At 39.4% G+C, this 27728-nt stretch overlaps 8 protein-coding genes across 14 annotated transcripts; 5 read left to right on the plus strand and 3 right to left on the minus strand.

Moving 5' to 3' along the window:
- Window positions 1-223: 223 nt before the first annotated feature.
- LOC135160277 (FGGY carbohydrate kinase domain-containing protein) lies at window positions 224-14494 on the minus strand. 4 transcript variants are annotated; one of them, XM_064116659.1, is made up of 10 exons: window positions 14356-14494; window positions 3410-3693; window positions 3121-3232; window positions 2752-2989; window positions 2388-2515; window positions 1894-2076; window positions 1408-1615; window positions 1097-1322; window positions 732-1009; window positions 224-563 (listed from the first exon to the last, which is right to left on the minus strand). In XM_064116659.1, the coding sequence occupies exons 2-10, from the start codon at window positions 3584-3586 to the stop codon at window positions 479-481; spliced, it is 1635 nt and encodes a 544-aa protein (XP_063972729.1). In that variant the 5' UTR covers window positions 3587-3693; window positions 14356-14494; the 3' UTR covers window positions 224-478. The 4 variants fall into 4 exon arrangements, with proteins under 4 accessions (XP_063972729.1, XP_063972726.1, XP_063972728.1 ...); XM_064116656.1 differs by having other exon boundaries at window positions 2752-3004; XM_064116658.1 differs by lacking the exon at window positions 14356-14494 and adding an exon at window positions 13899-14039 and having other exon boundaries at window positions 2752-3004.
- LOC135160293 (venom acid phosphatase Acph-1-like) lies at window positions 4364-7944 on the plus strand. Its single transcript, XM_064116697.1, has 4 exons — window positions 4364-4561; window positions 5058-5474; window positions 5900-6226; window positions 6306-7944. Exons 1-4 carry the CDS (start codon window positions 4364-4366, stop codon window positions 6462-6464), a joined length of 1101 nt encoding a protein of 366 aa, XP_063972767.1. The 3' UTR covers window positions 6465-7944.
- On the plus strand, window positions 8231-10212 carry LOC135160295 (uncharacterized). 2 transcript variants are annotated; one of them, XM_064116701.1, is made up of 4 exons: window positions 8231-8496; window positions 8562-8978; window positions 9406-9738; window positions 9818-10212. In XM_064116701.1, exons 1-4 carry the CDS (start codon window positions 8374-8376, stop codon window positions 9968-9970), a joined length of 1026 nt encoding a protein of 341 aa, XP_063972771.1. In that variant the 5' UTR covers window positions 8231-8373; the 3' UTR covers window positions 9971-10212. The 2 variants fall into 2 exon arrangements, with proteins under 2 accessions (XP_063972771.1, XP_063972772.1); XM_064116702.1 differs by having other exon boundaries at window positions 9406-9613.
- Window positions 11049-13619, plus strand: LOC135160314 (venom acid phosphatase Acph-1-like). The gene is made up of 4 exons (XM_064116738.1): window positions 11049-11395; window positions 11973-12389; window positions 12813-13145; window positions 13225-13619. Exons 1-4 carry the CDS (start codon window positions 11198-11200, stop codon window positions 13375-13377), a joined length of 1101 nt encoding a protein of 366 aa, XP_063972808.1. The 5' UTR covers window positions 11049-11197; the 3' UTR covers window positions 13378-13619.
- On the plus strand, window positions 14116-15506 carry LOC135160321 (ribonuclease P/MRP protein subunit POP5). The gene is made up of 4 exons (XM_064116748.1): window positions 14116-14256; window positions 14335-14480; window positions 14955-15124; window positions 15300-15506. Exons 1-4 carry the CDS (start codon window positions 14237-14239, stop codon window positions 15414-15416), a joined length of 453 nt encoding a protein of 150 aa, XP_063972818.1. The 5' UTR covers window positions 14116-14236; the 3' UTR covers window positions 15417-15506.
- A 1195-nt stretch (window positions 15507-16701) lies between these two features.
- Window positions 16702-24870, plus strand: Corn (cornetto). Of its 2 annotated transcripts, XM_064116627.1 has the most exons (4): window positions 16702-16994; window positions 20770-20952; window positions 21504-24245; window positions 24496-24870. In XM_064116627.1, exons 2-4 carry the CDS (start codon window positions 20848-20850, stop codon window positions 24517-24519), a joined length of 2871 nt encoding a protein of 956 aa, XP_063972697.1. In that variant the 5' UTR covers window positions 16702-16994; window positions 20770-20847; the 3' UTR covers window positions 24520-24870. The 2 variants fall into 2 exon arrangements, with proteins under 2 accessions (XP_063972697.1, XP_063972698.1); XM_064116628.1 differs by lacking the exon at window positions 20770-20952 and having other exon boundaries at window positions 16703-16994.
- On the minus strand, window positions 18479-20488 carry LOC135160324 (uncharacterized). Its single transcript, XM_064116753.1, has 2 exons — window positions 20279-20488; window positions 18479-19649 (listed from the first exon to the last, which is right to left on the minus strand). The coding sequence occupies exon 2, from the start codon at window positions 19638-19640 to the stop codon at window positions 19254-19256; it is 387 nt and encodes a 128-aa protein (XP_063972823.1). The 5' UTR covers window positions 19641-19649; window positions 20279-20488; the 3' UTR covers window positions 18479-19253.
- Window positions 24802-27633, minus strand: LOC135160319 (uncharacterized). Of its 2 annotated transcripts, none has more exons than XM_064116745.1 (2): window positions 27108-27633; window positions 24802-24946 (listed from the first exon to the last, which is right to left on the minus strand). In XM_064116745.1, the coding sequence occupies exon 1, from the start codon at window positions 27599-27601 to the stop codon at window positions 27179-27181; it is 423 nt and encodes a 140-aa protein (XP_063972815.1). In that variant the 5' UTR covers window positions 27602-27633; the 3' UTR covers window positions 24802-24946; window positions 27108-27178. The 2 variants fall into 2 exon arrangements, with proteins under 2 accessions (XP_063972815.1, XP_063972814.1); XM_064116744.1 differs by lacking the exon at window positions 27108-27633 and adding an exon at window positions 25322-26105.
- Between the last annotated feature and the right edge of the window lie 95 nt (window positions 27634-27728).

A 27728-nucleotide genomic window follows, 5' to 3' on the forward strand; every position in this document is an offset into this window, starting at 1 on the left:
ATATCTGTATTCTCCATAATATTAGATATTAAAAATGTCTTCCAAATGAACTTCGGACGACACTGAGACTGACCGCAAGTGCCTCTCGATATTAAAAGCGAAAATAACGAAGAAAATGTAAAAAAAATGATAAATCTATGGCAATGAATCATGATATTGTTGAAATGTTTTTGATATTCTATAATCGGACTAGAGAATAGTTATGCAGCTTTAATTGCACAAATATTAATGGAATCAATTATATTTGCAATTAGTATTTTCCCTCATTAATTCGACATTTGTTTCAATTATTTGCACAGAAGTTACGTTAAATCGCACAAGTATAGTATTATTGTATTTCCTTTTGTTACTGAATGGATATGAAATATTATAGTGTATTTTACTGCTTTCAAAATGTAGAAAATGTTTCGAAAAATAAATCTCATTATTGAAACGCGAGAAAATTAACTTGTCATTCTTTTTGGACGGAATACATCGATCAGATTGCCTCGTTCATCATCTTCTTATACTCCCTCTGGTCATTCAAAAGTTTCTTGAAGACCTTGTACTTCTTCACGTGATATCTACAGAAAAATAAAAAAAAATTGTTCAGGGAATAATAATATTGTATTAACTCACTAATACTGAATTAATTAAATCCATGAAACTGTTGACTAATAAATTCGAAAATCCATCAGAAACCAATCGTTTCGTGGATTTTTTTTTCTACGAAAAATTGAAAAAAATCTCACTGATAAGAAACAGGTCTGGGTTTCACGAGACTTCCACTACCTGCCATTGCTGTTATGGCTTTGTTGACCGAGGGATAGGCACCTGCAGCACAAGATCCCAGTATTGCTGAACCCAGGAGAACCGACTCCCTCTCGGAAGGAATTAAAACTGGAAGATTGAGAACGTCTGCGTGAATTTGAACGAACAGGGGATTCTGACTCAAACCACCGCATATCAGGATCGTTTCAATGGAGTACCCTGAGTTTGACAGGGATTCCAGGATGTGTTTAGTCCCATACTGACGGAAACAAATATTAATTAGGTGGTGCAAATTAAGAAATGAAGATAGAGAATGAGATAGAGACCTTTCTCTTCATAATCTTACAGTAAGGGCTTGAATGGTGGCAAGATACATCATCGCGAGATTTTCCTCGTCAGACGATAGCGAGAGTCCTGAGATCATGCCCTGGAGGCTGGGATCAGCCAGGGGTGAGCGGTTTCCGTGAAAATCCGGCCACACGTGCAAGTCCTTGGTGAGATAAGAAACATCAGGGAAATTTCGTTGTTCGGCCATTGTTTGTAATAAATTCGATAAATACTGCTGGATGTGCCTTGGAAAATATTCAGATAGATGAACTCAATTATTCATGCCAATTGAATATCGTTATTGATAATTCCAATTATTATTATTCTCACATCTTTCCATAGATTTTTTTTCGAATGGAACTAGCGGCCGGATGAATCTCGATAACGTGATCTATTAATTTTCCAGTGGCACTTTGTCCCCCTTCATTGAGCCACAGAGAGGGAACCATTGCGCTGTAATAAGGGCCCCAGATGCCCTCCACAAACGTAGGTTTGTCACTCACTGCCATGTGGCACGTGGATGTACCACAAATGAGTCCTAAAGATAATAATTCATTGATTATAAATTAATTAATATCAGTTATTAAAGATAATAATAAATGGGTAATAGTAATTTGTTTTTCTCTAGTGCTACCTCAGTCGTTTCACATAAATCATTCTTTGAATTGCTGGTATTAATCAATTTTTAATCAAAGGTTGATTGAAAATTAAGTGATTTTGATAAAAACTAATTAATTTCCATAATCGGTAATTAAATTATATTGTATGTGGATTAGAGGAAAGAATTAAAGTTCAAAAGTGTAGACATTTCTTTACCTAATCTACTGGTGAAATTATTGGATATATCGGGAGCAGAGCAGCCAATCATCCCCAGACCCCCAGCATGGGCGTCGATAATTGATGTACCAACAGGGGTTCCCTCTGCCAATCCCAATTCGAACGCAGCTGTTCGGGATAAGCCTTTTCCCACAGCTTCCCCAGGAGCTTTCACCTCATTCCCTACATGCAATCTACGTTAAATAATCCTCAAAAATTTTAAGGCATGAATTTTAGGTGTGAAAACTTGTGGACGAGTATTTTTTTGCATTTAGAAAATAAAATTTCATCATTTTAAGGCAGATTAGGATTAAAAAATCAATTGAATTATTCTGGAGGCCACATTAGGTAGTTTGAAAAAAAAATCAATTCAAAAAGTATCTATTTAAGAAGTAACAAGAAATGCACTTGAATTTTTTGAAGGAGATTCAATTTTAGGGGCGAATTTCGAGTGTTTGTAACGGAGAGTTTGAAAAAAGATTAATATTCAGTACCAATTCTCTGCCAATTATTTTCCTTTAATACTGAGAGTCCAATTTCATTGAAAAACTCCTCATTCCATCCGTTTTTACCGTCAGGATTGGCTCCGTAAGTCCATTTGCATACGAGAGAGCAGAGAGACCTGACGAAAATGACTTTTTTTTATTTTCAAGATTAACTTCATTATTTGCCGAACGTTATCTATGAATTAATTTATTCGAACAGTGTACATTACACCGATTTTAATCTACAAATGGATTTATTTACCCGAGATCGAGTTTAAATTTCAAGGCTCAGGTTAATCATGAAAACCAATTTAGATAACGTTCCGCAGGTAATGAAGCTTTCAGTTGATGTCAATAGGTCGATAATCTCTACCTAGACTCTGAACCAGTGGATTTCCACGTGAGGAAATCTGGAAGATCGAACATCAGCTTCACTCGATTCCAAGTGTCGGGAAGATTTTTCTTCAGCCACAAGATTTTCGGAATTTCCATTTCGAGGGAGATCTTCCCCCCGACGTAGTTTAGGACTTCGTTGCCCATCATGTTGATAAAATTGGCCTCTGCCTCCGCCCTGTGGTCCAGCCACAGGATGACGTTGCGTCTGTCATCCCCTGAAGAAGGAATTTCTTTCATGTTTATGAAATTTGTTATTTCAGAATTTCTTTAGTGAGGTCTTGGAAGACATTTCAAACATCGATTTCTGACTACTTTTTCCAAAACTCACGACAAATTAATCATTTACCATTTAAACTCGCTGTCACAGGCCTTCCAGCTCCATCCAGAAGCACCAGAGAGCAAGTCGCATCGAACCCAATACCCTTGATAGATTCCTTGGGCGTTCCATTAACAACATTCTACGGAAATAAAATAAAATCACTTTGAAAAACTCAAACAGTAAACAATTACTTTTTATAGGGTTCGTAAAAAAATATTCATCAACTTTTCGATGAATGCCCCTATAAATATTTTATAAACATCCCTTCATCAAAAAACCATGGAAATAAATCTTTTATTTCTCTAAAAATCCAGACCTTGACAACTTTCTTGACAGAATCCCAGATATCCTCCGAGGACTGTTCATAAAAATCCGGAACAGAGTTAAATATCTCAATGGGACTGTTGGAGATCTTGATTAATTTCCCATCGCCGTCAAAAAGTGCAGCCCGGGTGCTACCAGTCCCCACATCAACCCCGACATAGTAATTCATGATGCCTTCCAACTGTCTTCCAGCGTCCAACTATCAATCTCAAGTTCAATAAAAGCTGGTGCACGTACTATCTCATGTTTTCCGAGGGATAAAAGTCTCATTTGGCTCTGAAACGTATTACATTTATCGTTAACACTTGCGACCTCTGATAACACGCAGAAATTACAGCATAAGAGTTTTTTTTCGAGAGATTTCTTCCGTTGGGGCGATGGGGACGATATGGACCACTGTCAATGGCTGATTCGAAAATGGCATAAATTTCAGGAATTTTTTGAGTGCAAGGTTTTTCATCATCAATTTCATAATCAAATGGAAGAAAGTAAAGACAAATTCTCAAACATACATTACAATAAAAACTATATTAATATCCAGTTTAAAGTAGATAAAAAAAGAAATTTCGATAACTTCTATCACTATCGCGAATGGCATGCCAACAATTATCAAAACTTCATTATTTTTATCTGGAGAATTCACATTCTAAGTATATTTTAATGAATAATCGCTTAGGAGCTAAATAGATTTTTGAGTATCTATCTCACGTTACGTCTATTGTAATAAGCAGTGGAACAAAGATGGTGAGATCGCTAATCGCTATTAATAGACAATCGCTAGTATTAATTTGTGAATTTATCGATAAAGTGGGTTATGCCATACCCCAAGGCTAACGTATCCGTGGAATCACTCTGCGAGGCCTGGTCAAACTATTTAAGCAAACTCACCTGGCCTTAATCATAGTTAGTCTTCTTTGTCATCATCGAAAGCCAGAAAGCTTCCACAATGAAGATCCATTACGGATGGACAATACTTTGTTTTCTCTTGCATTCAGGGTTCTCTAATGCAAAACTTCTACTTGTTCAAGTCCTGGCGCATCACACAGAGTGTAATCCAACCACAGAGAGCATGAAAAATATGTTTCCTTTGATGCCAACCATCAACAGTTCTGCCATACCGGAGGGATCCAGCATGTTGACGCAAGTATGAACAAATTATTAAATATAATGCCCCCCATGTGAAGAACGCTCGTATTCCCGTTGCCATTGCCAGACTTTTAGTTGCATAAAGTGGAATAAGGTCGTATTCATGGAAAAAAATATTCAGTAAAGATTACGTAGAAGTTCAGAGGGTCTTTTTTATGGAGCCTTCCTAATTCCCATCAAATCATTTCACACGATAATTATAGAACTTTTGCGTTATTTTTATTGAACAATATGTCTCCGTGTAACCTAATTTATAAATGTGGAATGTGGAAAAGGTTTAACCCCCTGGGGACTCTAAAGCGCAATGTCAATCTCCCTCAGTTTGTTTTGATCATGGTTTTCAACCCTAGAGCCGTTAACTGTTGCAGACCTCGCCAGTAAATATTTATGTATTCAGATAAACATTCCAAAATCTTCAATATAGTCTTTTCTGAATGTCTATTTTGATCATCACCATCATCAAAACAGAAAGTAAAGTGTTGTTTTTTTTGCAGAAAGGAAGAGTGAATGCCGAGAAATTAGGAGTCTCTTTACGTGCGGCCTATGGGAATTTGTATAAGAATGCGAAAATTTATATGCGCCCAGAGGGCACCGACTCGGCAGTCCAAACAGCCTCTCTAATTGCACATGGACTTGTCCCTGAATACGTTCCCAGCGAAGATGTCACTAATGTGAAATTAAAAAGCAACCAATGGTTCGATACAATGTACCTCAGACGGGATCCGATATACCAGGGCTGGTTCTACTGTCAAAACTTTTCTCAATTTTTCGCTCACGATGCATTCAGGCTACATGGCGATATGATTACTGAACCCTCAGATTCCCCGTACGGATATCTGTTAAATCATACAGGAAGCAATGTGTTCGGGACCCTTCAAAGTGGAATTCTGTACCGTCAGCTCCGCGCGATGGTTCGACTTTTTTTATTAATTTTCATCCCTTTATATTCAACTAAAACGAATTCTAAATTGTTCCTCTGTTCCCGGCACGATTCGAACACTACACAAATCTTTCCGGCGAATAGTAATAATAATAATAATAATGAATAAAATTCCCGTAAAATTGAGTAGGGAAATATCAAAAGGAGATAATTGACTTATCTCGCAGTCAAGAGATCATTCGTTTTGCTACTTCGCTGCTGAATTAATGTTTTACGGAGGAGCAGGCTTCAGTAAAAATTTGGTTAAATTTTTATAAGTTCCATAGACCGATATTTGGGTAATAACCCAACACTTCGCCCAAAAAGTAATCGATATTTCGGATTTTGATTATTTTCAAAATACCGCATCATTGTCTACATTCATAATTCACGTAAAATACCATTGGATTCTTTTAGGAGAGCGCTGGCATTCCCCTAGAGCCCTGGATGAAGTACGTGTATCCCAATGGGCTTTTATACAAACTCGTTATGGAGGAGTATCAGGATCAGTCGACCTATGACATCCGTCTGAATGGAGGTGCCTACATCGGACTTTTCGTGCGTTTAGTCAACAATTACTTGGATTATTTGGACAATAGGAGACTATTTGTTCTTGTTGGTGACGATATCAACATTGTCGGACTTCTCGATCTTCTAGATGTTTATGACCAGGCCCACATTCCCGATTACGGTAGCTACATTGCATTAGAACTGCACAGAATCAAAGGAGAATTGATTGTCAGGGTTGGTAGATATTTTATGACAATGAGATGAGGCGTCTACCATTTTTTCGATGATATGACGATTTTATTTGTACAATTAGGTTGTGCATCACAAAGGCACGTCTTCCAAGGAACCACCTGTACCTCTGATAATTACTGAGTGTTCGGACACCCCGGACTGTCCATTATCGACATTCGAGAGCATTTTTTATGATCGCATGCAGCTACAGAGTTTTAGCCGACTTGATTGCCGCCGATAGTCGATAGATTCTTTGTCAATTTACAAATCAGTGAACCAATGTGTATTTTGGAAATTAAAACAATTGAATCGAAAAAATACCTAGAAAAAAATTGTCATTTTCTTGTTTTCTCATATATTATTTATAAACTTGAAGAATATATTGAATTGGCCATGATAATAGGAGGGAGGGAGTAGGTTTAAAGATATACTTGAAAAATCATAATAAATTACATGAGAAGGACATACGAAGAATATGCGAGATCTGTTCATGAGAAATCGGGAATTATTTTCAAGAATCCATTTTATTTATTTTGTTTACGTCAAGAGAGTTTATGGATTTTCCTATTACACGTGGAATACAATGCGATAAGATTCTTTAAAGTTGTACGCTTCCCCGAAGCATAGAATTATTACTTTCTGGAACACTTTAAACAATAGATAAGGGAAATGATGACTTACGACATATAGATGGAAATTTTATTTTGTCTTTACTACTGTATGATCTCACGGTTTTTGATCATGTGATCATTATGAGTCACTTGTTTACAAAATAATAAGATTATTCATCAATACTAATAATTATGAGCCTCCCCTTCTATGTGCCTCTACATTTGTCTTAAAGAAAGTTGTTAATTGCGGACTTCGCACAAATTAATACTCGTTCCCTGGAGTTTTCCCTAATACTCCTCCGAACTTTTCTGCAATTATCCACGTATTTCTATTAATATCCTGATAACTAAGAGAGATGACACCTAAGAGAAAAACCCCTTTGACTTGCCAATACCCTCACGTACTTAAATTGAAGACCTCTGAATTTTTAGACCAATACCTATTCCGATAATGATTTTTGTCGCATAAATAAAGATTACGAGTAACATGTAACACCACTGTAGTTATTACTTTGGAATCCGAGAAAACAGTCATTATTGGTTCACGAGATAACATGTTATTGATGTTTTCATGCACAACAATCGATTGGAAATGTAAATGTATTTTTCATCATTTCGCCATATCATCTACGTTTTATTAGAAAACGGAACCGACAAAAATGGGAAATTCCTAAATTTAATAGTCTCATAATACAGTGGCGCGTCATCGCTCAGAATCTCTTGTCGAGACGATTTAATGGGTTATTCTCATGTGAACGCCTATATTTTACCACTTTTTCGGAATTTTTTTTTTATGCGACAACAAACTTCAATCATGTTGATTTTTCAATATATTTTTATTTGTATTTTGAAATATACGAAAAAAATTTTTTTTTCCGTTTTTTACATTTTTAACATATATTTTTTTTAAGTCAAAGTAGTCCCCAACAAAAAAAGGTATTTCACTGGTCAAGGTGATAGCGGCTGTTCATGTTGTCTGACATAAAAAAATCGAATGGATTATTATTCAGTAGATCTGTGGCTATCGTCCCTACCAAATATAATCAATTTCATTAAAAACAAAAAAAAATATCGAACTTCAAAAAAAAAATCACGAAAATCTCCTTCTTTTTCGTTACAAATCGTTTAAAAAAAATATGAAGATATTGTCGAAAATAAACAATTGTGGTAGGGACGATAACTATAAATGAGTAGAAGAACATATGTAAATTTTAAAGCAATCGGTTGAATACTTTTTCTTGTAGGATCTTGACCGTTTCAGAAAATGATGATTCGAGAAAAACGCGTTTAAAGTTTAAAGCCTGGTACACAATCGCTTACGACACGTCGGCGACTATGAGCTGTAACTTATCAAATACTATGAATTTCGGTCTCAATTTTTCACAGCATGTTTTCAATAGGTTTTACTGTCAAAATATCAAAAAATAAAAAAATCGATTTTTTGAAGTGCTCACATGAGAATAACCCCTTAAACTAGTTGCGCTACCATCAGTCCATCATTTTTCTGTACTCGCACCGTAAATCAACAAGGTTGTAACGATGAAGCTCGATTACGCATGGACAGTAGTTTTTTTCATCCTACAATTCAAGTTTTCCCATGCAGAACTTTTGCTAACTCAAATTCTTGTCCATCACGCAGAGTGTACTCCAAGTCGACTTAGTGTATGATACCATTTATCAGAGAAGAAATCAAATTCACAAGAAATTAATTTGACTTTTTGTTACAGCTTGGGGGAAATAAGACACGGAAATTAGGGGCATCCCTGCGTGAGGAGTATAAAAATTTAATGGATGCTGAGAAAATTTATTTCCGTCCGGAGAAAACAAGTATATCAATTCAATCAGCGATGCAATTAGCACAGGGGCTGCTCCCAGATTACAGTCCTACCGATCAAGAGATCGCCAACATGACGTTCAAAAGCAATTCTTGGTTTGATGTAGTTCAATTGGAAGTGGATCCATTATTCGTTGGCTGGCTTAAATGTCAACATATTTTGCCCGAAGTTGACCTTCATGGACCCGAATTGGTTGGCGACTGGGGCAACGACACAGAATCCTTTCAGCAATACTTTGGGCAATGGACTGGTAGTAATTTCGTCGAGAACGTCCGAAGCGGACTTGTGTATCGTCGAATTCGTGCTATGGTTTGAAACTTTTTCATTAACTACCATTATTTAATTAATTCATATGTAATTCATCATACCATATTCGCATTATCTTCGCGATCTGGAAGCCAGTCACTACATGGTTATCATGTCGCTATTACATCATAATTTTTATGGCTGTTGTATCATTGAATTATCCGGAATTGATAAATTTTTCGAAATTATCAGGGTCAAAAGGGGCAAATTTAAATCTCTTCAATGGTCAATAATTCAGAATCCGCAGAAATATATATATTGATATAAAGGACCATAATCCAAATGAAAATGCTAGAGGCACCAGGCTCTTGGTGGCAATAGCCGGGGTGGAAATTTCGTCCAGAATAGCTAGCATAGTCGACTTAACCCAAAAACTCACAGCTTGATCATGAATGACATCCTAAAATAAAACATACTAAAATCCTTTTAGGCAGAGGTTGACTTGCGCGTGGCTGACTGCTTTGATCGTGCAGACCCTGACGAAGAATTGAAATCATTCACTATAGACGAATATCGAATCCAGTCTGCAACGGATGATTTAATTCAATACAATGGAGGCACCCACCTTGCCATTTTCTTACGCCATGTGGATAATTACTTGAATGGATTGGAAATGAGAAGATTATTCATTCTAGTAGGTAACGATATCAATATTGTTGGACTTCTCCAAGCTCTAGGTCTTTATGACCACGAGCATATTCCTGATTACCGGAGTTATGTTGCGTTGGAGTTGCACCACATTAATGGAGAATATGTTGTTAAGGTTCGTAGTCATTGGAGAAAAATAACGTGATTAGGAATCATTATTATCTAGACAATGAGATGATTTTTTTTTCATTCAGGTGATGTACCACAATGGCATATTTCCACCGGAACCACCTCAACTAATGTGGATGCCATTCTGTAACAATGATTGTCCGCTAGAAAAATTCAAAACCTCGTTCAAAAACCGGATACTACGTGTGAATTTGCAAGAACTCCACTGCACTCCGTAGTATCTCAATACCACAGAGAAAAACTGATGTCAGTTTTTCCAAATACTTTACAGCGGATCTGCCAGGTTTAATGCGCTTGTATGGTAATTCCGGAACCGTAAACAAGATAATGACATAAATCAATTCTACGGTGAAATTGTGAAAAGATATTAGGCAACTCAAATCTGTACATCGAAGGATGGTAGAGACATTGTGATAAAAAATATGGTGATGTAAATTTGAATAAATTGTTTATATTTGGAGATATTGTTTGTAACTTTGAAATTAAAAAATCAGTTCATTTCTACGTGCAGAGTCCGCATTAGTGACTATTGGAAATGTTCTATGTTACCCCATTCTCCTGTAATTACTTTGAAAGGTAGTTTCCAATGCAATCAAAAAAGTTTTTTTCTCGTCAAATATGTATGATGAATCACGACATATAGATTGAAATTTCATTTTGTCTTTACTGCAGTATGATCTCACGGTTTTTGATCATGTGATCATTATGAGTCACTTGTTTACAAAATAATAAGATTATTTATCAATACTAATAATTATGAGCCTCCCCTTCTATGTGCCTCTACATTTGTCTTAAAGAAAGTTGTTAATTGCGGACTTCGCACAAATTAATACTCGTTCCCTGGAGTTTTCCCTAATACTCCTCCGAACTTTTCTGCAATTATCCACGTATTTCTATTAATATCCTGATAACTAAGAGAGATGACACCTAAGAGAAAAACCCCTTTGACTTGCCAATACCCTCAAGGAATTAAATTGAAGACCTCTGAATTTTCAGACCAATACCTATTCCGATAATGATTTTTGTCGCATAAATGAAGATTACGAGTAACATGTAGCAACATTGTCGTTATTACTTCGGAATCCGAGAAAACAGTCATCATTGGTTCACGAGATAACATGTTATTGATGTTTTCACGCACAACAATCAATTTGGAATGTTAAAGTATTTTTAATTATTTCGTCATATCGTCTACGTTTTATTAGAAAACGGAAGAGACAAAAATTACCAACTGTACACTAGGTTCGTCAGATACATCGAATAGTGGGTGGAAACTACACGTTATTGGATCGTAAATCAATAGAGAAATTCCTAAATTTAATAGTCTCATAATACAGTGGCGCTTTATTGCTCAGAATCTCTTGTCTAGACTATTTAAACCAGTTGCGTTGCCATCCGTCCATCAGTTGTCTGTATTTCCACCGAAAATCAACAAGTTTGTAACGATGAAGCTCGATTACGCATGGACAGTAGTTTTTTTCATCCTACAATTAAAGTTTTCCCATGCAAAACTTTTGCTAGCTCAAATTCTTGTGCATCACGCAGAGTGTAATCCAAGTCTATCTACTGTAGAAAGTCAGTTTCCTTTGCTATCAAAAATCAATAGGTCCTACACACCAGAAGGATCCGACATGTTGACAGCAGTATGAAGCAATTATTAGTGATTGTGTCTTTGAACTATCAGTTTTATTCTGTACCGACGCAGTATCCACTTTTATAGTCAAATAACTAATCCAGGGCAAAAATTTTCTATACCTCCATTCTGCCGAGCAATTTCATTACGATAGAGTTAAGAATTCCTAGGCCACTGGGTGGGGCAAGTCTGTAGTTGATCGAAGTGGAACTTGAAAAAGTCGGTAGAGGTGCATAGCAGAGCAAAATGGAAAAGGACTCCCATATATTTAGGCCCAGGATAAGAAAACAATGATTAATCCGATCCAAGTTTCTTCCACTTCAAATGATCCCATTAAGAAAAAATATTCCAAAAAATATTTCTTAGTTCCAAGGGAAAACCTCACATGTTCTGTTTGGGATTTTTTTTTTTGATGTATAGAGAGGGAACCTTTATTCTGGGCCTAAATATCGTGTCCCCATGAAATTGTAATTTTAGACCCAACATTGCACCATAAAAATTAGCTTGAACGAAACACCGTGTATGACACAATTTATCAAAGAAGAAATCAAATTCACAAGAAATTAATTTCACTTTTTTTTCAACAGAAAGGGCGAAAGAAGGCACGGGAATTAGGGGAATTCCTGCGTGAGGAGTATAAAAATTTAACTGATGCTAAGAAAATTTATTTCCGTCCGGAGAAAACAAGTGCATCAATTCAATCAGCGATGCAATTAGCACAGGGACTGGTCCCAGATTACGTTCCTACCGATCAAGAGTTCGCCAACATGACGTTCAAAAGCAATTCTTGGCTCGATGTACTTCGATGGGAAGTCGATCCAGTATTTATTGGCTGGCTTAAATGTCAACATATTTTGCCCAAAGTTGCCGTCCAAAATTCCGAATCGTTTGCAGTATGGAACAACTACACAGAAGATTGGCGGCAATACCTTGAGCATTGCATTGGTAGTAATTTCGTCAGGAACTTTCGAGGCGGACTTATGTATCGTCAAATTCGTGCTATGGTTTGCAACTTTTTTATTAATTACCATCATTTAATTAATTCATATGTAATTCATCATATCATATTCGCGTTACCTTGGTGATTTGGAAGCCATGCAACTACATGGTTATCATGTTGCCATTAAATCATAATTTGTATGGCTGTTGTGTCATTGGATTATGTGGAATTGATAAATTTTTCAAAATTATCAGGGTCAAAAGGGGCAAATTTAAATCTCTTCAATGGTCAATAATTCAGAATCCGCAGAAATATATATATTGATATAAAGGACCATAATCCAAATGAAAATGCTAGAGGCACCAGGCTCTTGGTGGCACTAGCCGGGGTGGAAATTTCGTCCAGAATAGCTAGCATAGTCAACTTAGAAACTCACAGCTTGATCATGAAGGACACCCTAAAATAAAATATACTAAAATCCTTTTAGGCAGAGGTTGGCTTTCCCGCAAATCGCTGCATCAGTAGTGCATACCCTGACGGAGTATTGAAATTATTCACTCTATTGGAATATAGAATCCAGTCTGCAACGAGTAATTTAATGCAATACAATGGCGGCGCCCACCTTGCCATTTTCCTACGCAATGTAGATAATTACTTGAATGATTTGGAAATGAGAAGATTATTCATTCTAGTAGGTAACGATATCAATATTGTTGGACTTCTCCGAGCTCTAGATCTTTATGACGGCAACCATATTCCTAATTACGGTAGTTATGTTGCGTTGGAATTGCACCACATTGATGGAGAATATGTTGTTAAGGTTCGTAGTCATTGGAGAAAAATAACGTGATTAGGAATCATTATTATCTAGACAATGAGATGATTTTTTTTTCATTCAGGTGATGTACCACAATGGCATATTTCCGCCGGAACCACCTCAACTAATGCGGATGCCATACTGTAACAATGATTGTCTGCTAAAAAAATTCAAAACCACGTTCAAAAACCGGATACTACGTGTGAATTTGAAAGAACTCCACTGCACTCCGTAGTATCTCAATACCACAGAGAAAAACTGATGTCAGTTTTTCCAAATACTTTACAGCGGATCTGCCAGGTTTAATGCGCTTGTATGGTAATTCCGGAACCGTAAACAAGATAATGACATAAATCAATTCTACGGTGAAATTGTGGAAAGATATTAGGCAACTCAAATCTGTACATCGAAGGATGGTAGAGACATTTTGATAAAAAATATGGTGATGTAAATTTGAATAAATTGTTTATATTTGGAGATATTGTTTGTAACCTTTGAAATTAAAAAATCAGTTCATTTCTACGTGCAGAGTCCGCATTAGTGACTATTGGAAATGTTCTATGTTACCCCATTCTCCTGTAGTTACTTTGAAAGGTAGTTTCCAATGCAATCAAAAAAGTTTTTTTCTCGTCAAATATGTGTGGACAAACATATGTTGGAAAATTTTTTTATAGTTATTTATAGAGTAAATGATGAACTGTATTATTTCTGTTGTTTTATGCTTGATTGATGTATAATCATAAAATATCAAACCACCTCGATAATCTGCCCATTTTGTACCCCAGAGATTTCTCAACGCCTTCAACCAGAGTCGAGGAATGTCTTCCAAAGGATTAAATGTTCCGAAACCAAGTAAATGCCTACGAGCCACTCGCACGTGGCCATTTATTGTTTACCGATCGACTCTCGAATTCACGTGACTTGTCATCACATCACAATACACTCGCAATCACTGATGGGCCCCAGCCATCGCATCGGTTCATCATTAATTACCAACAATTGTTTTGTGCGCAATAACATTGATTGAACACTAGTAGTTGCGGTTTTTCCGGGAAAAATGAGATGAAACTGTGCACAGGGATTCTAACCTCAATATGGTTCGATTCAAGAACAGGTACTGCTTTTGTTGGAATTTTCCATTTGATCGTTGAATTATATCGGGTTGAAGTGTTAATAATGGTTGATTATTTAGGTATATTACGGTTGAAATTACCTTGAAAGACGGTGAGGAGAGACTTCTGGTGCTAAAGCCTTCTGCACTGTACCATGCTGTTCAAAAAAGTGTGGAGAAGATGTATGGAGACTTTGGGCTGGCATCGATCAAGGCCGGATTGAACGGTAAAAAGGAGAAAATCGAGTTAATTATAAGAAGGAACAATGTTGAAGTTATTTTGCAGGATGGTGGGGATAGCCATTGGACTCTTGTGATTTAACATTCACCATTGAGACTTGTTTCAAGAGTTAAATGACAAAGCTCCGAGTTAATTGATAATTCAGTGAATAGCTAAAGTTTCGGAATGGTCCAGGGGCTTTTAGAACTGAATTTTAGAATTTTCTATTAAAGATTAATTTATAGTTCTAAAATAACCAAATCCCAGTCGGTCGACTCTTCAGTTAATTCGCAGTATTTTTTTTATCATTTAGCGACTTGACAGAATCATAAATTTTGAGTTAAAACAATGTGTTCAATTATACATATGATAAATAAAGAATAACTAATATTTTGGTAATATTTTACATAATTCTTAGAATTGGATTTTCATGATCAACATCTTTTCAGTTTCATTTATTAATTAAAATAAAAAATTTCAGCTCAATATTGCAATCCACACACAAGAATAGCTCTTATCAAGTGTCGACATGGGCCCCACAATTTTTTAATTAATGCTATTCCCACAATTAACGATGTCGGTGGAAAATTCGTGGAGATGAAGATACTCTACGTCGGAGCGACCATGAAGAACTGTTTTTTGTTTATCAAGGTGAGTGAGTTTTAAAAGGGACTATTTGAAAAAGAACAGTGATTGATAAATCTAACAAAAGGATTAAAGCGTCTGAACTTGTATCTTAATTTATTAGCCCTCCCCGTTTTCTCTTCGTTTCGTTTTCTGCTGAATTAAAGGAATACAAGTATTTTTCGTTGATTTTCTTTTCCAGAAACATCAGCGAAAAACGTTGGAGACTGCCTGGGGAACACTGAGAAATGATCAGGAGAAGAAGAAAATGATTGAAATACTGATGACCTTGACATCAGAAATGAAAGATTTTAGGTAGTGACGAATTATAATTTAATTGTATCTAATGATTAAGAGAGGGTTCATTACCATATTTTTAAGGTCAAATAAAAATTGTTTCTGATATTTACTTTTAGAAAGATCGGTCACTAAAACAGTACCTTCAGACGAAGAAAAAAAAAATTGAAAGAAAACAATGATAATTTCATATTTCGTCACTCAATACCAATTAAATATCTGGAAAAATTGGTGATTTGTAGAGGTAGCACAGATCACTCAAAGAATAACAGTTTTTTATCCAATAAGAACTATTTTATGACGATTATTGGGCAGAAAACTTTCTCTTCCCTCACATTCATATCAATTATCTCAGTTTCTATTCGATGAATGTTCAAATTGTCCCGTAAATCCTTTATTTGTGCAAACGTGAGTAGAGTACGTCCACACATCGATGAGTCTCATAGCAGGATAATTACGCGGATTACCTAATCAACTTTTACCAATTAAATGTTCATCCCAATCCCACGTTAAATCATGCATAGAGTGAAAGGGTGGTAATTACTCGACAATTAGTAGAAAAATATTTTACGTCGATGAGAATAATTGTGGATTGGAGGGGTTCCCCTTAGCCGTGCTTCTTCCATATTCGACTTTTGAGAAAACGTGCGAGAATTATCTCGATAACCAGGAGTTGAGGAAAAAAATCATAAGAGCTTTTGGTGGCTGAGGGACTTCTCTATAAAAAATGTCTTATCACGGTTTCCTGTAGAATGTGTCATTATGAAGATACTAAGGATATCAGGACATGATAACATCCAGATTCTGGAAGAAATCTACATTGTTATGAAATCTTGGGCGACTTTAGATCCAATTATCTCGATAATTATTTATTCTAGGAGAAAATATCTCTAAATCTTTTTTGTAATTCATAATATCCTCTACAAAAAGTATTTGTAACATTTTTCCCTTAAATTCCCCCCCTCTGAGATAACTCAACAAAACAAAAACGTGGGAATGTTGTCCCATTGGACTGCCATTATTTTTTAAGAAGATCAGATTTATGTTGGGTGAACTTATCTGTCTAACCATGAACTCCACTCGAAAATGTCCCAGGACCATGTTGGTAGCATCTAAAATAATCTATAAAAACTGTTCACCACATTTCCCTCTAAAATCCTTCCTTTCCAACTTAATCCTTCCAAAACCCCGTTCAATCCTTCGTAATTCTTAAAAACCATCTTGCCCCCGTTTCTAGGCCGCTTCCGCCATATTCGGAAGGGCGCCGTTCCGGGGGCAGAGCGAGGGAGGTGGGGACTCCCTCTACACAACAGACACCCGAACCTGGCAGAAACGTTGAAACAGGCGTCCAGGAAGCAGTTCATCCCGAAGTTTTAGTTTCACTTGATTTTCATTAATTTCTGGGCGTCAAATACTCGAAAAACGGGTCAATTTACGTGTGAATAAACGCAAAACATAATTAGGAGTGACAAAACATTGGATTGAGCCAGGAAATTAGGGAATGTTCTCGGTTCTATGTGAAACAAGGTGGCGAGAGGATCCCCAGGGATCTCCAATGTCTTCCGAGGGACTTTGTGAGGATAAAAACCATTCCACCGAGGTAATTAATCCTTCCAATTATTTATGGTCGATTCGATGATTTTATTCGGCTGACGGGGGACATTTGTTATCGCACTGCACCTACCGGGAAGTATTTATTGATCATTTCGGAGAATGCGATGGTATTTTCGCGTGTCGAATGGAATTTGCTGGTGGACTGGACGATTTGCGGATTTTTGAGGGAATTTTTTCACTCACTATTGATGATTTTTCTATTTTTGGAGAATCTTCTGTGTGGTTTTCTGAGAGAATAGGGGGATAGAGGGTATTGTTGGGAGGCAAAGTGATTTTCGCGGAAAAAGCCGGTGAAAAAAATGTTTTTTTTTTTCATTTTTTTTGGGGCACAATGAAATTATAGTTATGCCTCGTGCTTTTCAGTCATCGTTAACTCATTAACTAATGATGCAATCGAAATGACTCAGGTCTCGTTTTGGAGCCTAAATTAATGGTTTCCAAATTACCTGAGTGATGGCAAATATCACTCAGCAAATTTGAGTTATTGAGCATTAAAAATTGGACAGTGTTCTGGGATTTCCTACTAACTTTTCCAAGGGAATTGCGATTTTCTTTTCGTGGGAGGTGATTATCGAGTCATGGTTAATCATTGTGGTGATTATCTGGATGATTCAGGTGATTAGTTCGATGAGGAAGTCTGGAGGAATGGAAATAGCTGAGGGAGTTGGGTTTTTATGGAGATACTTACTTTCATTGTTTTGTTCACTTTCTAGTTATTAGTTGTTGTTATCAAAGTCACGATGTGACGAATATTTTTATAATCATTGGGGGACCAGAAGCGATAATGGAGGGAGATGAGTAATCAGGCGTGAGACACTTTCGGGAGGGAATGGCAAGAGGAAACGACGAGTTGATTTTTCGGGTGTATGTTGAGTGGTGGTTTTCGCGGTGTGCAATGATTTTTAGATAATACATGACAAATACTTTTTTATAGGAAATTTTCTCATCTACAAAAAATGTTCTGATTGATTTTCGCCTGCGATTGATCTCTGTCGAGATAATTGCATTCAAAGGACACGAAAATTTAGCAAACATCGTGGTTTTGTCAGAAAGTAAAATTATCGCATTCTGTAATCACCTTATCTCACTAATTAGAGATTTCACAAAATGTAAATCTCATTTTCTAAAGGAAGTCCTCGACTGGAAAAAAATATCTTATCAATTTTCCTCCTGAAGCCTCTCGTTTATGCGATAAGAACATAGTTGAAAAATCACAATAACTCGTCCCTTGTCCAAACTAATATAAAAAGAGTCTTCTGCAGTTTTAAATATCTTCGAAGCAAACGATCCAAATCCACAAAATCACGCCTCATTTTATTCCTCTGGAAAAACTCAAGAAAATATGTCCCAATTTGTGAAAATTCACTCTACCAATCTCAAAATACTCCTCTTCAAAAACTAGTACTCCTCAGGTCTCGCTGATTCATTTCGTAGTGCTTAAACCAAAAATAAAATTCCTCTTTCCAAAAATTTCATGTAAAAATAATTTATTCAACAAAAACAATAACAAACTCCAGAACAACAACAACACCCCCACATTCACCCCAATTACTGTCCCATTCCTACACCATTTCTCATCTCCCTCATCTCCAAAAAGTCCTGCTTCCGCGATTCCTGGAGTACCTCTCGGAATTCGCAGCCCCCCAGTCGTAATTTCCTGTCCATCTGTGTCCCATTCCTCTCGCCCTCTTCTCCCCCCTTTCCCCTCGCAGTTAAACGTCCTCCCCAGAATGCATTCTCTGCGTCCCAGAGTTTATATTTACCCTCAGTACAACACACATCAGTGCAGCACACGTCTGCAGGCCATCCGGAGGCATTTTATGGTGGGAAGACCCCACGGCTCGTATAATAAACATTGCAATACTGATACCGACGGAAAAAGTCTTAAAATTGACTAGAAAAAGGGAAAATAGGGAAAGACAGGGTGTCGTGGAGGGAAAGGGTAATTTGACCCTTTTATCAGATGATTGCCATCAAGTGCCAAATGGAAGACTAGACAAGCGATCGTTCTGCTCTGTCATTTGTCTTGCAAACACATTTGACCTTCGCAGCGAGGGGTAAATGAGAGAGACAGGCAAGTGGTGACGTTAAAAGGAAGGGCGATGATCCTTGTCTTTCCCACTTGACCCCCCAGGGAGACATATCCTAATGGGCTTTCAGGTCGCCCTGACGAAAAATTTGAACAGTTTTTACTAATAAATACATCTTTTATGTCTGTCCAATAGTGAGCCATTCCCCCTACGTCTCAATCAGGCGTGTAGACTGTAGTTTTGATCCTCGACGTCTGACAGGTGCCAATTCCCGAGGATTTCTCGATGATCTTCATTTTAGAAATGATCTCAGTTTGCCTCCCAATCCTCCCGCCATCCCCCACGTACAGAATATTCTTCGGGGCAACTTGTGGACCGAGGACAATCCTTCCACCATCACCTCGATACTCTATCTCTCCACTGTTTTTCCCTGTTATCTCCAGGCGACTGCCGTCCCCGATCATCCGGATCTTCCCCGTGTTCTCGTGGACCCTCAACCGACAACCGTCCCCGATGACCTGGAGAGTCTGGGTGTTCGATGAGAGGAAGAGCCTCAAGTTGTCTCCACGCATTGTGGAGTTCTCTTTCGGTGGCCTGTGCATTGTTACAATCTGGAATTTTTTTAATTTTGGTGAGATTATTGGCCCACCTGTCTGAAATCGTTGGTTGACCCATTTGCCTCTCCCTCCCGGAATGACATTGAACTTCGCTGTTCATGGGTCAAGGGAAAGACGAGCAAAGCAATCAAAACGATCAAGGTTTCACGTGGGTTAAATGAATTGATCTGTTGGATTTCGGTGTTTTTCGCGAGTTCAAAATTTATTCCTCGGAAGTATTTAGGTTTCTGGATTTTGGAAATATTTATTTCTTTATTACTGTGGGTCCTGCCCATTGTGTAATAAAGAAGGGAAAGGTCGGGAGGGACTGTCTCGGAGCGGCTTTTCCCCGAAATGCATCGGGGACCGGTGAGGGGCAAGAAAGGAAAGGCTAAGACTTAAGGGTAGGATGAGAAGTTATATTGCCCTCTGAAGAGTGGTTTAACGTGAACATGACAAGTAATGTTCAGTTAGTTCGTCGTAAGTCTTTGTTCAGACCAGTACGTCTTGACTGTCTTGAGCCAAATTATTTTAAATAATAATAATCAGTGTTTACGGTACTCAAAAGTGTTGGATTATTTGGATCCCTATAATCTAATATTTTCCCCTACTTCAATTTTCGACGAGGCTTACACTTCAATTACCTTTGGAATTTTAATTAATCCTCCAAATAGCGATTAATCCATGTTCAATTAGCACCCTCACTTCCACTACAACCGAACCAAGACTTTTTCCGTTCGTCCCAACAAATTGTGCTAACTCGCTTCGTTATATTCACCCGTCATTTTTTGCTCTTTCACCAATCGTTTTCGTCTTTATAAACTCTAACCACGCGCTTCCGGAGTTGCGGTGGTAAATGATTGCGTGAAGTGAAGGCGATGAGCTGATATATGTAAGTGCCCCACTACGTCCGTTTAATAACCCTGATGTCAGCTGTCGTCAGTGATTCCCCCGGTTCTCTGCATCGAAGATGCATTATTAATGGGATTTTTTTTTATCACTTGACGAAGTTTCACTATTGTGACTCAATAATTAATTGCACGTTACATGTTACTTCGGGGGAGTCCTCTGAAGTACTTGGAGATGTAGGTCGTCAGTAATGAAGGTTTTCAGATTTTTTTTTTGTAATTTTCAGAGACCTTGGATGGATACACTAGTTTAGAACGCAAGCCGTGGGATTTCGCGAGCAGTTTCTCCCCTGAGTATCTCTGTAATGAATGCTTTTGGGGGAAAGTTGGCAAAAATATTTTTTGTCGAGAATTTAATCAGCTGGAAAAAAGATCTCGAGACATTTTCTCCTAAACCATCGGTCGTCGAGGTATTCCGGTCCCAGCAAAGCCACTTTTTTTTTATGACAAAATTTTTGATAAGTGTTTATCAATTAAGTATTTTGGGAATTGTTTTGTTAACCTCAAGAGTTTATTATCGGTGACATATTTTAAAATTGTATTCACAACGTATTTGCCGCGGTTGAGTGCTGTCAGTGAATTGAGTAAATCTTGTGAAGCACATCCGGAAAAAATATTATGACTACAAACAAGCCTCCGGGAGATAATGGTCCGATAATCCAATGGGAAGTCCCTCAATCGTATCACGTTGTTTTTCAGTCAAGAAAAATTGGTTATCGCGAGATTATTCGATTAACTTCAATGGCCGTTCACTTGGAATTAATTTCCGGTGTGAAATAGACGTTTAATGAACTTTATTCCACCTTATCCGTCAATTCGAAGCACAAATTGAAATTCCTCTATTATCTTGTCCTTGAGCTACAGCAATCAAATGAGTCTAGATGACACTGCGAAATCTGAAATTTTTATTTTATATAAAATAATTAATTCTGCAATTCATTGATTCTGAAATTAATTCCAGAATGAAGAGAAGAACGTGAAGATGAATGACGAAGAGATTGAAGTCGATCTGAAGATTTCCGAGTTATGTCTACCAGCATCGCCTCAGTATATCACACGTCAGGATTCTGGTGTACCGGAGGACTTGTTGTCCCCCTCCAACAAGACGTCACCCGAAAACGACGATGAGGATCCTAACGAGACAATGAACAGTGACTGCAACATTACAGTCATTCATGTGACAGATGGATTAACTGAAGGCAAGGACAAGGATAACAAGGATGGCAGTGACTCAGGAGTCGAGGGTTGCACTGCGGAGATACCCAGAGTGAACGGCTACTCCAGTAGTATAAACAACCTCGACGAGGTATCCTGCGACTCAAGTTTAGTATCCTGTAGTTCAGTATACGAAGATCCTTGTGGTACCCTTCCCGATGAGCTCCTCCCCCGCACTCCCCCGACCTCCCACTCCCGCGATCACACCTCCGAGGGTGGAAGCGAGAGTTCCTCCGTGACCGGTTCCACTGGTTCCCGTCCCACTCCTCGCACATCAAAGCGTCCCCCCTGTACCCCGACCACCACCACCAAAAAGAAGCCATCGAATCCCCCGCAGAAGACCTCGAGAATACGTCCGATGCCCCAAACTGAGCTCCCACGACCGAAATCCCGAGCGCCAATTGTCAAGGCGCCGCCCCCCAAGCAGACCGTGAAACCCTGGTCTGCGGGACCATCCGCCCGCTCTAGGACCCGATCCCGACCTGCACTCGACTCCCTGACTCTGTCAATTTCCTCGCCTCTCGCAAAGGAACTCGAGAAAGATCTGTTTCAAAGGAGTATAACACGAGGGACAACATCAAGCATCTCAAAATGTCGAACAACTCCGATAACCACCCCCTCGGAGGACGTCAAACGTACCTTGTCCACTCCCCGATCTTCAAAACTCCTGACGCGATCGATAACCGTCGACAAAACGCGCGTCAAAACAGATCTTCACAAACTAGAGACGAAGACAATAGAAACTTTCGGGACTTTTCCGAGAAGAAGGACATCGAAATTCAGTCTACCACCGTCGGAGGAGCCGAAGAAGTCCCTCAGCAGAGACCCGTCTTTGTCGCGGCTCGACAAACCCCGAATGAAATCTCTGCTGAAGGCAAAATCCACGGAGAGAACGATAATCTATCACGAAGTGAGCGTACAGACTGGTCTTACAGCTCCAGATATTGAGCAGCTGTTGAACGGCCTTCCTGCGAGGGCGTGCGGCCCCGAGGTCCCCGACAAGATCACCTCAGATACCCAGACAGACAACCCAATGATCCCAGAGTCCCTCTATCAGTCCCTCAAGGCCCAATTCGATGATCTTAAGAAGGAGAAGGACAAGCTCGAGCTGAAACTGTCGTCCACCGAACGCAATCTGATGGACGAGCGTTCGGATCATCACTTCACGCGTCAGGAACTTGATAAAAACCTCCAGAGAGTTCAGGCGATCCTCGGTAACACCGAAAATCCAGAGGGTAACGACTCCCTCCTGGAGTTGGAGTCCCATTTTCAGGAGTCGGGACAAGTCATAGCGAATCAGCAAGTTGAGATGGCGAATTTACAGTCCCTCTGCATAATGTTGAGTCGAGATCTTGAGAGAAGTCGGGCTGCCCACAATACCCTTCTGCAGGACCAACAGGAGGTGGAGGCCGAGACCCTCCAGCTTCAGGAGTTCCTGCATCTGGAGAAGACAGCGATGTCGGAGGCTATGAAGGAACTCGAAGCTGAACTCGTTCAAAAGAACGAACAACTGGCGTCCAAAGACGAAGAGATCAGAAGAGCGACTGAGGAGTGCAAGCATCTCGTCAGGATGAGTGAGCAGCGACGCCAGGAGAATCTCTCTCTGGAGATGAGAATGAGTGCAATTGAACGAAAGTCGAGGGAGCTTCTCCTGACACAGGGCGCTGCTGTCTCTGGCGCAGGGGTTGCACTGTCAGGACTTGGTAATAGGCTCGAGGCACTCGTCGATCAGCTGGTCAAGTCGTACAAAATATCGGAGAAGGACCTGGAGGATGTTATTTACCACAATGAGGCCTATTCAAAGTCCAATAGCAGCGCTGAATCATCTCCTGTGAGCTCGCGATCGCTGAACCTCGTGCCCTCGCCGAAGAGACACTCTTTCGTTTCGGCTGTGATCGGCGCCATCAGGAATGCAGCGACTCATCCCTTCGTGGTGAAGGGAGAAAAGGGAGTTGAGAAGGGACTGTTCAGGGAGTTTAGAGCTGACGAGAGGGAGGATCTGCTGGATTTTGAGACTGAGCCCTGTCTCATGATGGAGAGTGTTCTTGAGGATGTGCCTCTTCATGATGGGTATTCTAGGAATATGGTCAGCAGTTGTGACTCACTGAGGAGAGGATTTAGTGTTCCTGATGGGGGGCTCGATGGTTATGGCGATGCTGATTTGGGACGCAGTACTGAGGAATTCTCGTCGTTGAACAGTCTCACACAGGCGATATTAAATAGGAGGAGGGTGGAGGAGAATGAGGAGGAGGAGACGGCTGATGAGGAGGACGACGAGGACGAGAGTGGTGAGGGGGGTCAAGGGGATTATGGGACCGCTGTTAATCTTGTCGATCAGGTAATCGATGTCGATAATCTAGTTACCAAGTTGTTGAAAGTCTTGAGGATCATTCAGTTGGAGAATGATACTTGTATTAAGGAGCTGAGGGAGGAGAAGGGAGAGCTAGAGGGGAGACTCGCCATTGCTGAGAAGGAGGAGAGCACGGAGGTGAGTCGGAAATCCTTACTTCATATTTTTTTCAATTTTCTTTATTCTGGCGTCAATATTTTCATAAATGAATAATGCGATTTGAGTGAGTCATGCGTCATTTTCAAGCGTGAAAAAATACGTTGAAGATGAAAAAATTGTTGCAATTCTCTCTGCAAATCTTAACCTATTGACAATTGAACAATATTCGTGTCATCTTCATCACCCCTACATTCGAATGATTTTCAGAGCCTAAAACTTTGTGTTCCAGAAAACTGAAGGAGTGGCATCATGAATTTAAGGCTCAATCAAATCTAGTCTTCATCCCCCGGATGATGGTCCCCTAAAATCGCTTGATATGACCCCTAGACTGCCGCATTATTTCGAGTGAGACTGCATTTATTTTCCTAAATATCTCCTTTGCTTTGACATTATTGAGCAGTGGATCAATGAACTATAGTAACCAATGAATTGTACCGTAAAAATTGTAAAAATTGCATAGTTCTACAGTAATATAAGTATCTTTTGTACTCAGTGATTCACCCATGAGATTGCATAATTAAAAGACAAAGCAGGGTTTGAAAAACTGTATTTATTGTAATTTCAGATGAATAAATATCATTTTAATAAGAAAGAGTACAAAAAAGTGGGTAAAATCCTTTCAGTGTTGTCCAATGTGTCTTAGGAGAGGTGCTAGGAAGCTGACGAGCTTTAAATGTCCCCTGAAAATTAACAAAAAATATTAGAGGCGCTAAAAGTCGAGGAAAATACACTTTACTATTGACGCGAATAAACAAAAGAGCTCTTAGGATACCGTAGAACATGAATGTACCAGTCCAAACTTTTCTAGTTAAATATATGAAGATATTTTTTTTAATCAGTGAGTGATGGCTTTAAATGATAGTTTGAATCCATATTCATTAACTCTGGGAATCCCCACAAATTTTCCTTTTCTTCGACCGTTTTTTTTATATTTAAACAATGTCAAGGAGGTTTCATCTTCAACCCCCTTCACCCTACTGATCACCTCTGCCTCGCCTTTCACCCTGACGACCCCCAAAGCCCCATTCCACCCCCGGTAACGTCAAAAGTCTCACCTGTGGGAAATTTTTTTGATATCCAGCGGTTTTTCCTCCTCCACCACCTCAATCGGCTTCTCGGTAGGTTTCAAAGGGCCCTCGTCGTCTCCAGGTTTGTCCAGGGGTTTCTCCGGGGGCGGTGGGGGCGCGAGAATATTTGAAAAATTATCCGGGATTCCTCCAGCAAGCAGAAGAGCCTCCACAGGGGCCACCACAACGACCAAACCGTCTACGTGAATCCTGTAGTTCTCAGTACCGTTCTGACGTTGATCGTAAGTGTCCTCCGATATCTCCACTGGTTTTACTGTTGTCGACGGCTCCTGGGGTTCGTAATCGTTCAGGCCTAGTACTGTGTCCTCCTCGAGGCCAGCCCTGTGCTCCAGACGAAGCGACGACACTGGAGAACAGTCCAAGCCACTCAGAATTGAGAGGAGCAACAGCGAAATGATTTTGAAGACTCTCATATTTATTTGGACCATTGGTACTCGTACTTGCTGCCACTAGGGACAGGATCAGACTGGGGATCAGTGAACGTTCGTGGCCCCTGGTGACCCTGTGGCTAAACTCCCCACTCCAGGGAACTTCCTTTGCCGAGAGGGTTCAAGGAACTGCCGTGAACTTGACTGCTGGTAGAGGGGGAGGCTTTCAATGTCTCTTACGTCAGGATTGCTTTCTGCGGTTTGGTTGGAGCTGTTGGGGGCTGTCGAGGAACCTGTTCTGCCGAGGTATTAGAGGGTGAAGGGGAGTGGGTGGGGAGGACTCCTTCAGTTTTGGGGGAATGACTGGAAATGGGATGACGAAGGTTAAGGTTTTTCGGAGGACTTTTTTGCCAAGGAAGCGAGGGAGAGAAGAATCCATCTGGAATATTTTACTATCTCGGGCTGATTGTGAGATATTCAGGCAAATACTAGTGACATCATGGAGATGGGAACTTGGTGTTTATTGCTCATTAATTTAACTTTTGCCTTTATAGCAATCTTGAGGAGAATGTCGCAGTTTTTGGTGTTTTCGGATATGTAGAAAAATCGTGAAGGAAAGTCCACCACTTCTGGTGGATTATGGGATTTTCAGTATAGTAATTTGATAATAGTACCACTACTTTTTGATCCAGGACAAATTATTAAGTGTCATTCTAATAAAGTTCTCTTCCCTTTCAGTTCCAAAATTCGAAGAAGCTTAAACAATGAACGATAGCAGGAAAAACATCATCTTCATTTGTTCAATTCTTGCAGTCAGGTGAGATAAGGAATTTCGCGGGTTAAAAACAAGGATATGCATAGAATTACAAAGATTGTTTATTCAAAGCCCACTAATTAGAAATTACTGTATTGAGAGAGAAATTCTACTAACAATAATCATGTCCGGAATCGAGCTCCGGCTCATTATAAACTAAGAATATTCTTATTTAATTACTAAAATATTTAAATTCCGTCTTAATAAATATTTTACACCATAAAGCACTATTTGTGGATAGTCCATTTCGTACGTGATCTAAGTTCACAAGACCGGTACCGTTACCTATGTCTCATTCTGCAGAGGGTCATAATTTTTGCCTAAATAATTGAATTAATCTGCCAGCAACATCACAGATAAACGTTCATCAGAAAATAGCATATAATAAAGTTTTCTCAGCTCTTAGGGGCTTTATAGCACGAGCCAATGGCGACTGATGTAATCAGACAGGTCGAAAATATTTTCTCACGATTATCGAAGGGTAATTTTCATCGCCACGCGTGGAAAAAGAATATTCAGGGCAAATTGTTACTAAAAAATAATTTTTCCGCATCGAGTGATGGAGTAATACCTTTGGATACGCGTTCAGCAGGAGACATCCTAAGCGAAGTATGAAAAATAAAATACAAAGCAGTGCAGTATTCAGGCCTTCTCCTTGACGGAGTCCTCAGCACGACAGATTCCCACACCATCACGATACCTCCCAGGTCCGCAGTTTTCAATGGCATCACCGATGAGCTTGAGCTCGTCCCTCTTGAATTTAGCGTCCTCTCCGATCACCTCGTACTTCCTGTGCTCGACGTTCACCTCCTCGGGCTTCTCGATCCTCTTCTCCTCGGCGTTGGTCGCCTGAGCGCTGGATCGTCTGAAGTCCAGGTCATGGTCCAGAATCCCGGGGAGATCGAAATCGATGGAGCCACCGGTGGAGCCGGAGGATGGGGCGACAACCACCAGGAGATTCTCCAGTTTAGCGTGAAGATTCAACTTGCCATCCTGACGCTGGTCGTACTTGACTGGAGTGGCACTCGCCACAGCTAGGATACCGATCACAAGTGGAAGATACATGTTGGAGGGTTTGAGCACGACTGACGAGACTTGAGATTCGCTTGGTCTCAACCGGAATGCCAGACGGGTACGTGGAAGGGTGGGGAGATGGTCAAGGTCTGGTTGAGCTCAGGTCAGAGTCAGTGAT

The sequence above is a fragment of the Diachasmimorpha longicaudata genome, chromosome 3 (genome assembly GCF_034640455.1).
Source record: "Diachasmimorpha longicaudata isolate KC_UGA_2023 chromosome 3, iyDiaLong2, whole genome shotgun sequence".
Lineage (NCBI taxonomy): Eukaryota > Metazoa > Arthropoda > Insecta > Hymenoptera > Braconidae > Diachasmimorpha > Diachasmimorpha longicaudata.

What these genes read in the sequence shown, in the direction of transcription:
- LOC135160277 (XM_064116656.1), bottom strand. Translation starts at nt 3,586, where the DNA reads ATGAATTACTATGTCGGGGTTGATGTGGGGACTGGTAGCACCCGGGCT. An exon ending in CTGTCAAGAAAGTTGTCAAG is followed by an intron (nt 3,233 to 3,409) that starts GTCTGGATTTTT and finishes TTATTTCCGTAG; the next exon opens with AATGTTGTTAATGGAACGCC. An exon ending in TCCACTGGTTCAGAGTCTAG is followed by an intron (nt 2,516 to 2,751) that starts GTAGAGATTATC and finishes CATTTTCGTCAG; the next exon opens with GTCTCTCTGCTCTCTCGTAT.
- LOC135160293 (XM_064116697.1), top strand. Translation starts at nt 4,364, where the DNA reads ATGAAGATCCATTACGGATGGACAATACTTTGTTTTCTCTTGCATTCA. An exon ending in ACCGTCAGCTCCGCGCGATG is followed by an intron (nt 5,475 to 5,899) that starts GTTCGACTTTTT and finishes GGATTCTTTTAG; the next exon opens with GAGAGCGCTGGCATTCCCCT. An exon ending in AAGGAGAATTGATTGTCAGG is followed by an intron (nt 6,227 to 6,305) that starts GTTGGTAGATAT and finishes TTGTACAATTAG; the next exon opens with GTTGTGCATCACAAAGGCAC.
- LOC135160295 (XM_064116701.1), top strand. Translation starts at nt 8,374, where the DNA reads ATGAAGCTCGATTACGCATGGACAGTAGTTTTTTTCATCCTACAATTC. An exon ending in GTACTCCAAGTCGACTTAGT is followed by an intron (nt 8,497 to 8,561) that starts GTATGATACCAT and finishes TTTTTGTTACAG; the next exon opens with CTTGGGGGAAATAAGACACG. An exon ending in ATGGAGAATATGTTGTTAAG is followed by an intron (nt 9,739 to 9,817) that starts GTTCGTAGTCAT and finishes TTTTTCATTCAG; the next exon opens with GTGATGTACCACAATGGCAT.
- LOC135160314 (XM_064116738.1), top strand. Translation starts at nt 11,198, where the DNA reads ATGAAGCTCGATTACGCATGGACAGTAGTTTTTTTCATCCTACAATTA. An exon ending in GATCCGACATGTTGACAGCA is followed by an intron (nt 11,396 to 11,972) that starts GTATGAAGCAAT and finishes TTTTTTCAACAG; the next exon opens with AAAGGGCGAAAGAAGGCACG. An exon ending in ATCGTCAAATTCGTGCTATG is followed by an intron (nt 12,390 to 12,812) that starts GTTTGCAACTTT and finishes AAATCCTTTTAG; the next exon opens with GCAGAGGTTGGCTTTCCCGC.
- LOC135160321 (XM_064116748.1), top strand. Translation starts at nt 14,237, where the DNA reads ATGGTTCGATTCAAGAACAG. An exon ending in GATCAAGGCCGGATTGAACG is followed by an intron (nt 14,481 to 14,954) that starts GTAAAAAGGAGA and finishes AAAAAATTTCAG; the next exon opens with CTCAATATTGCAATCCACAC. An exon ending in ACTGTTTTTTGTTTATCAAG is followed by an intron (nt 15,125 to 15,299) that starts GTGAGTGAGTTT and finishes TTTCTTTTCCAG; the next exon opens with AAACATCAGCGAAAAACGTT.
- LOC135160324 (XM_064116753.1), bottom strand. Translation starts at nt 19,640, where the DNA reads ATGCACAGGCCACCGAAAGAGAACTCCACAATGCGTGGAGACAACTTG.
- Corn (XM_064116627.1), top strand. Translation starts at nt 20,848, where the DNA reads ATGAATGCTTTTGGGGGAAAGTTGGCAAAAATATTTTTTGTCGAGAAT. An exon ending in CTAAACCATCGGTCGTCGAG is followed by an intron (nt 20,953 to 21,503) that starts GTATTCCGGTCC and finishes AATTAATTCCAG; the next exon opens with AATGAAGAGAAGAACGTGAA. An exon ending in AGAAGGAGGAGAGCACGGAG is followed by an intron (nt 24,246 to 24,495) that starts GTGAGTCGGAAA and finishes TTTGTGTTCCAG; the next exon opens with AAAACTGAAGGAGTGGCATC.
- LOC135160319 (XM_064116744.1), bottom strand. Translation starts at nt 25,782, where the DNA reads ATGGTCCAAATAAATATGAGAGTCTTCAAAATCATTTCGCTGTTGCTC. An exon ending in ATCAAAAAAATTTCCCACAG is followed by an intron (nt 24,947 to 25,321) that starts GTGAGACTTTTG and finishes GTTAATTTTCAG; the next exon opens with GGGACATTTAAAGCTCGTCA.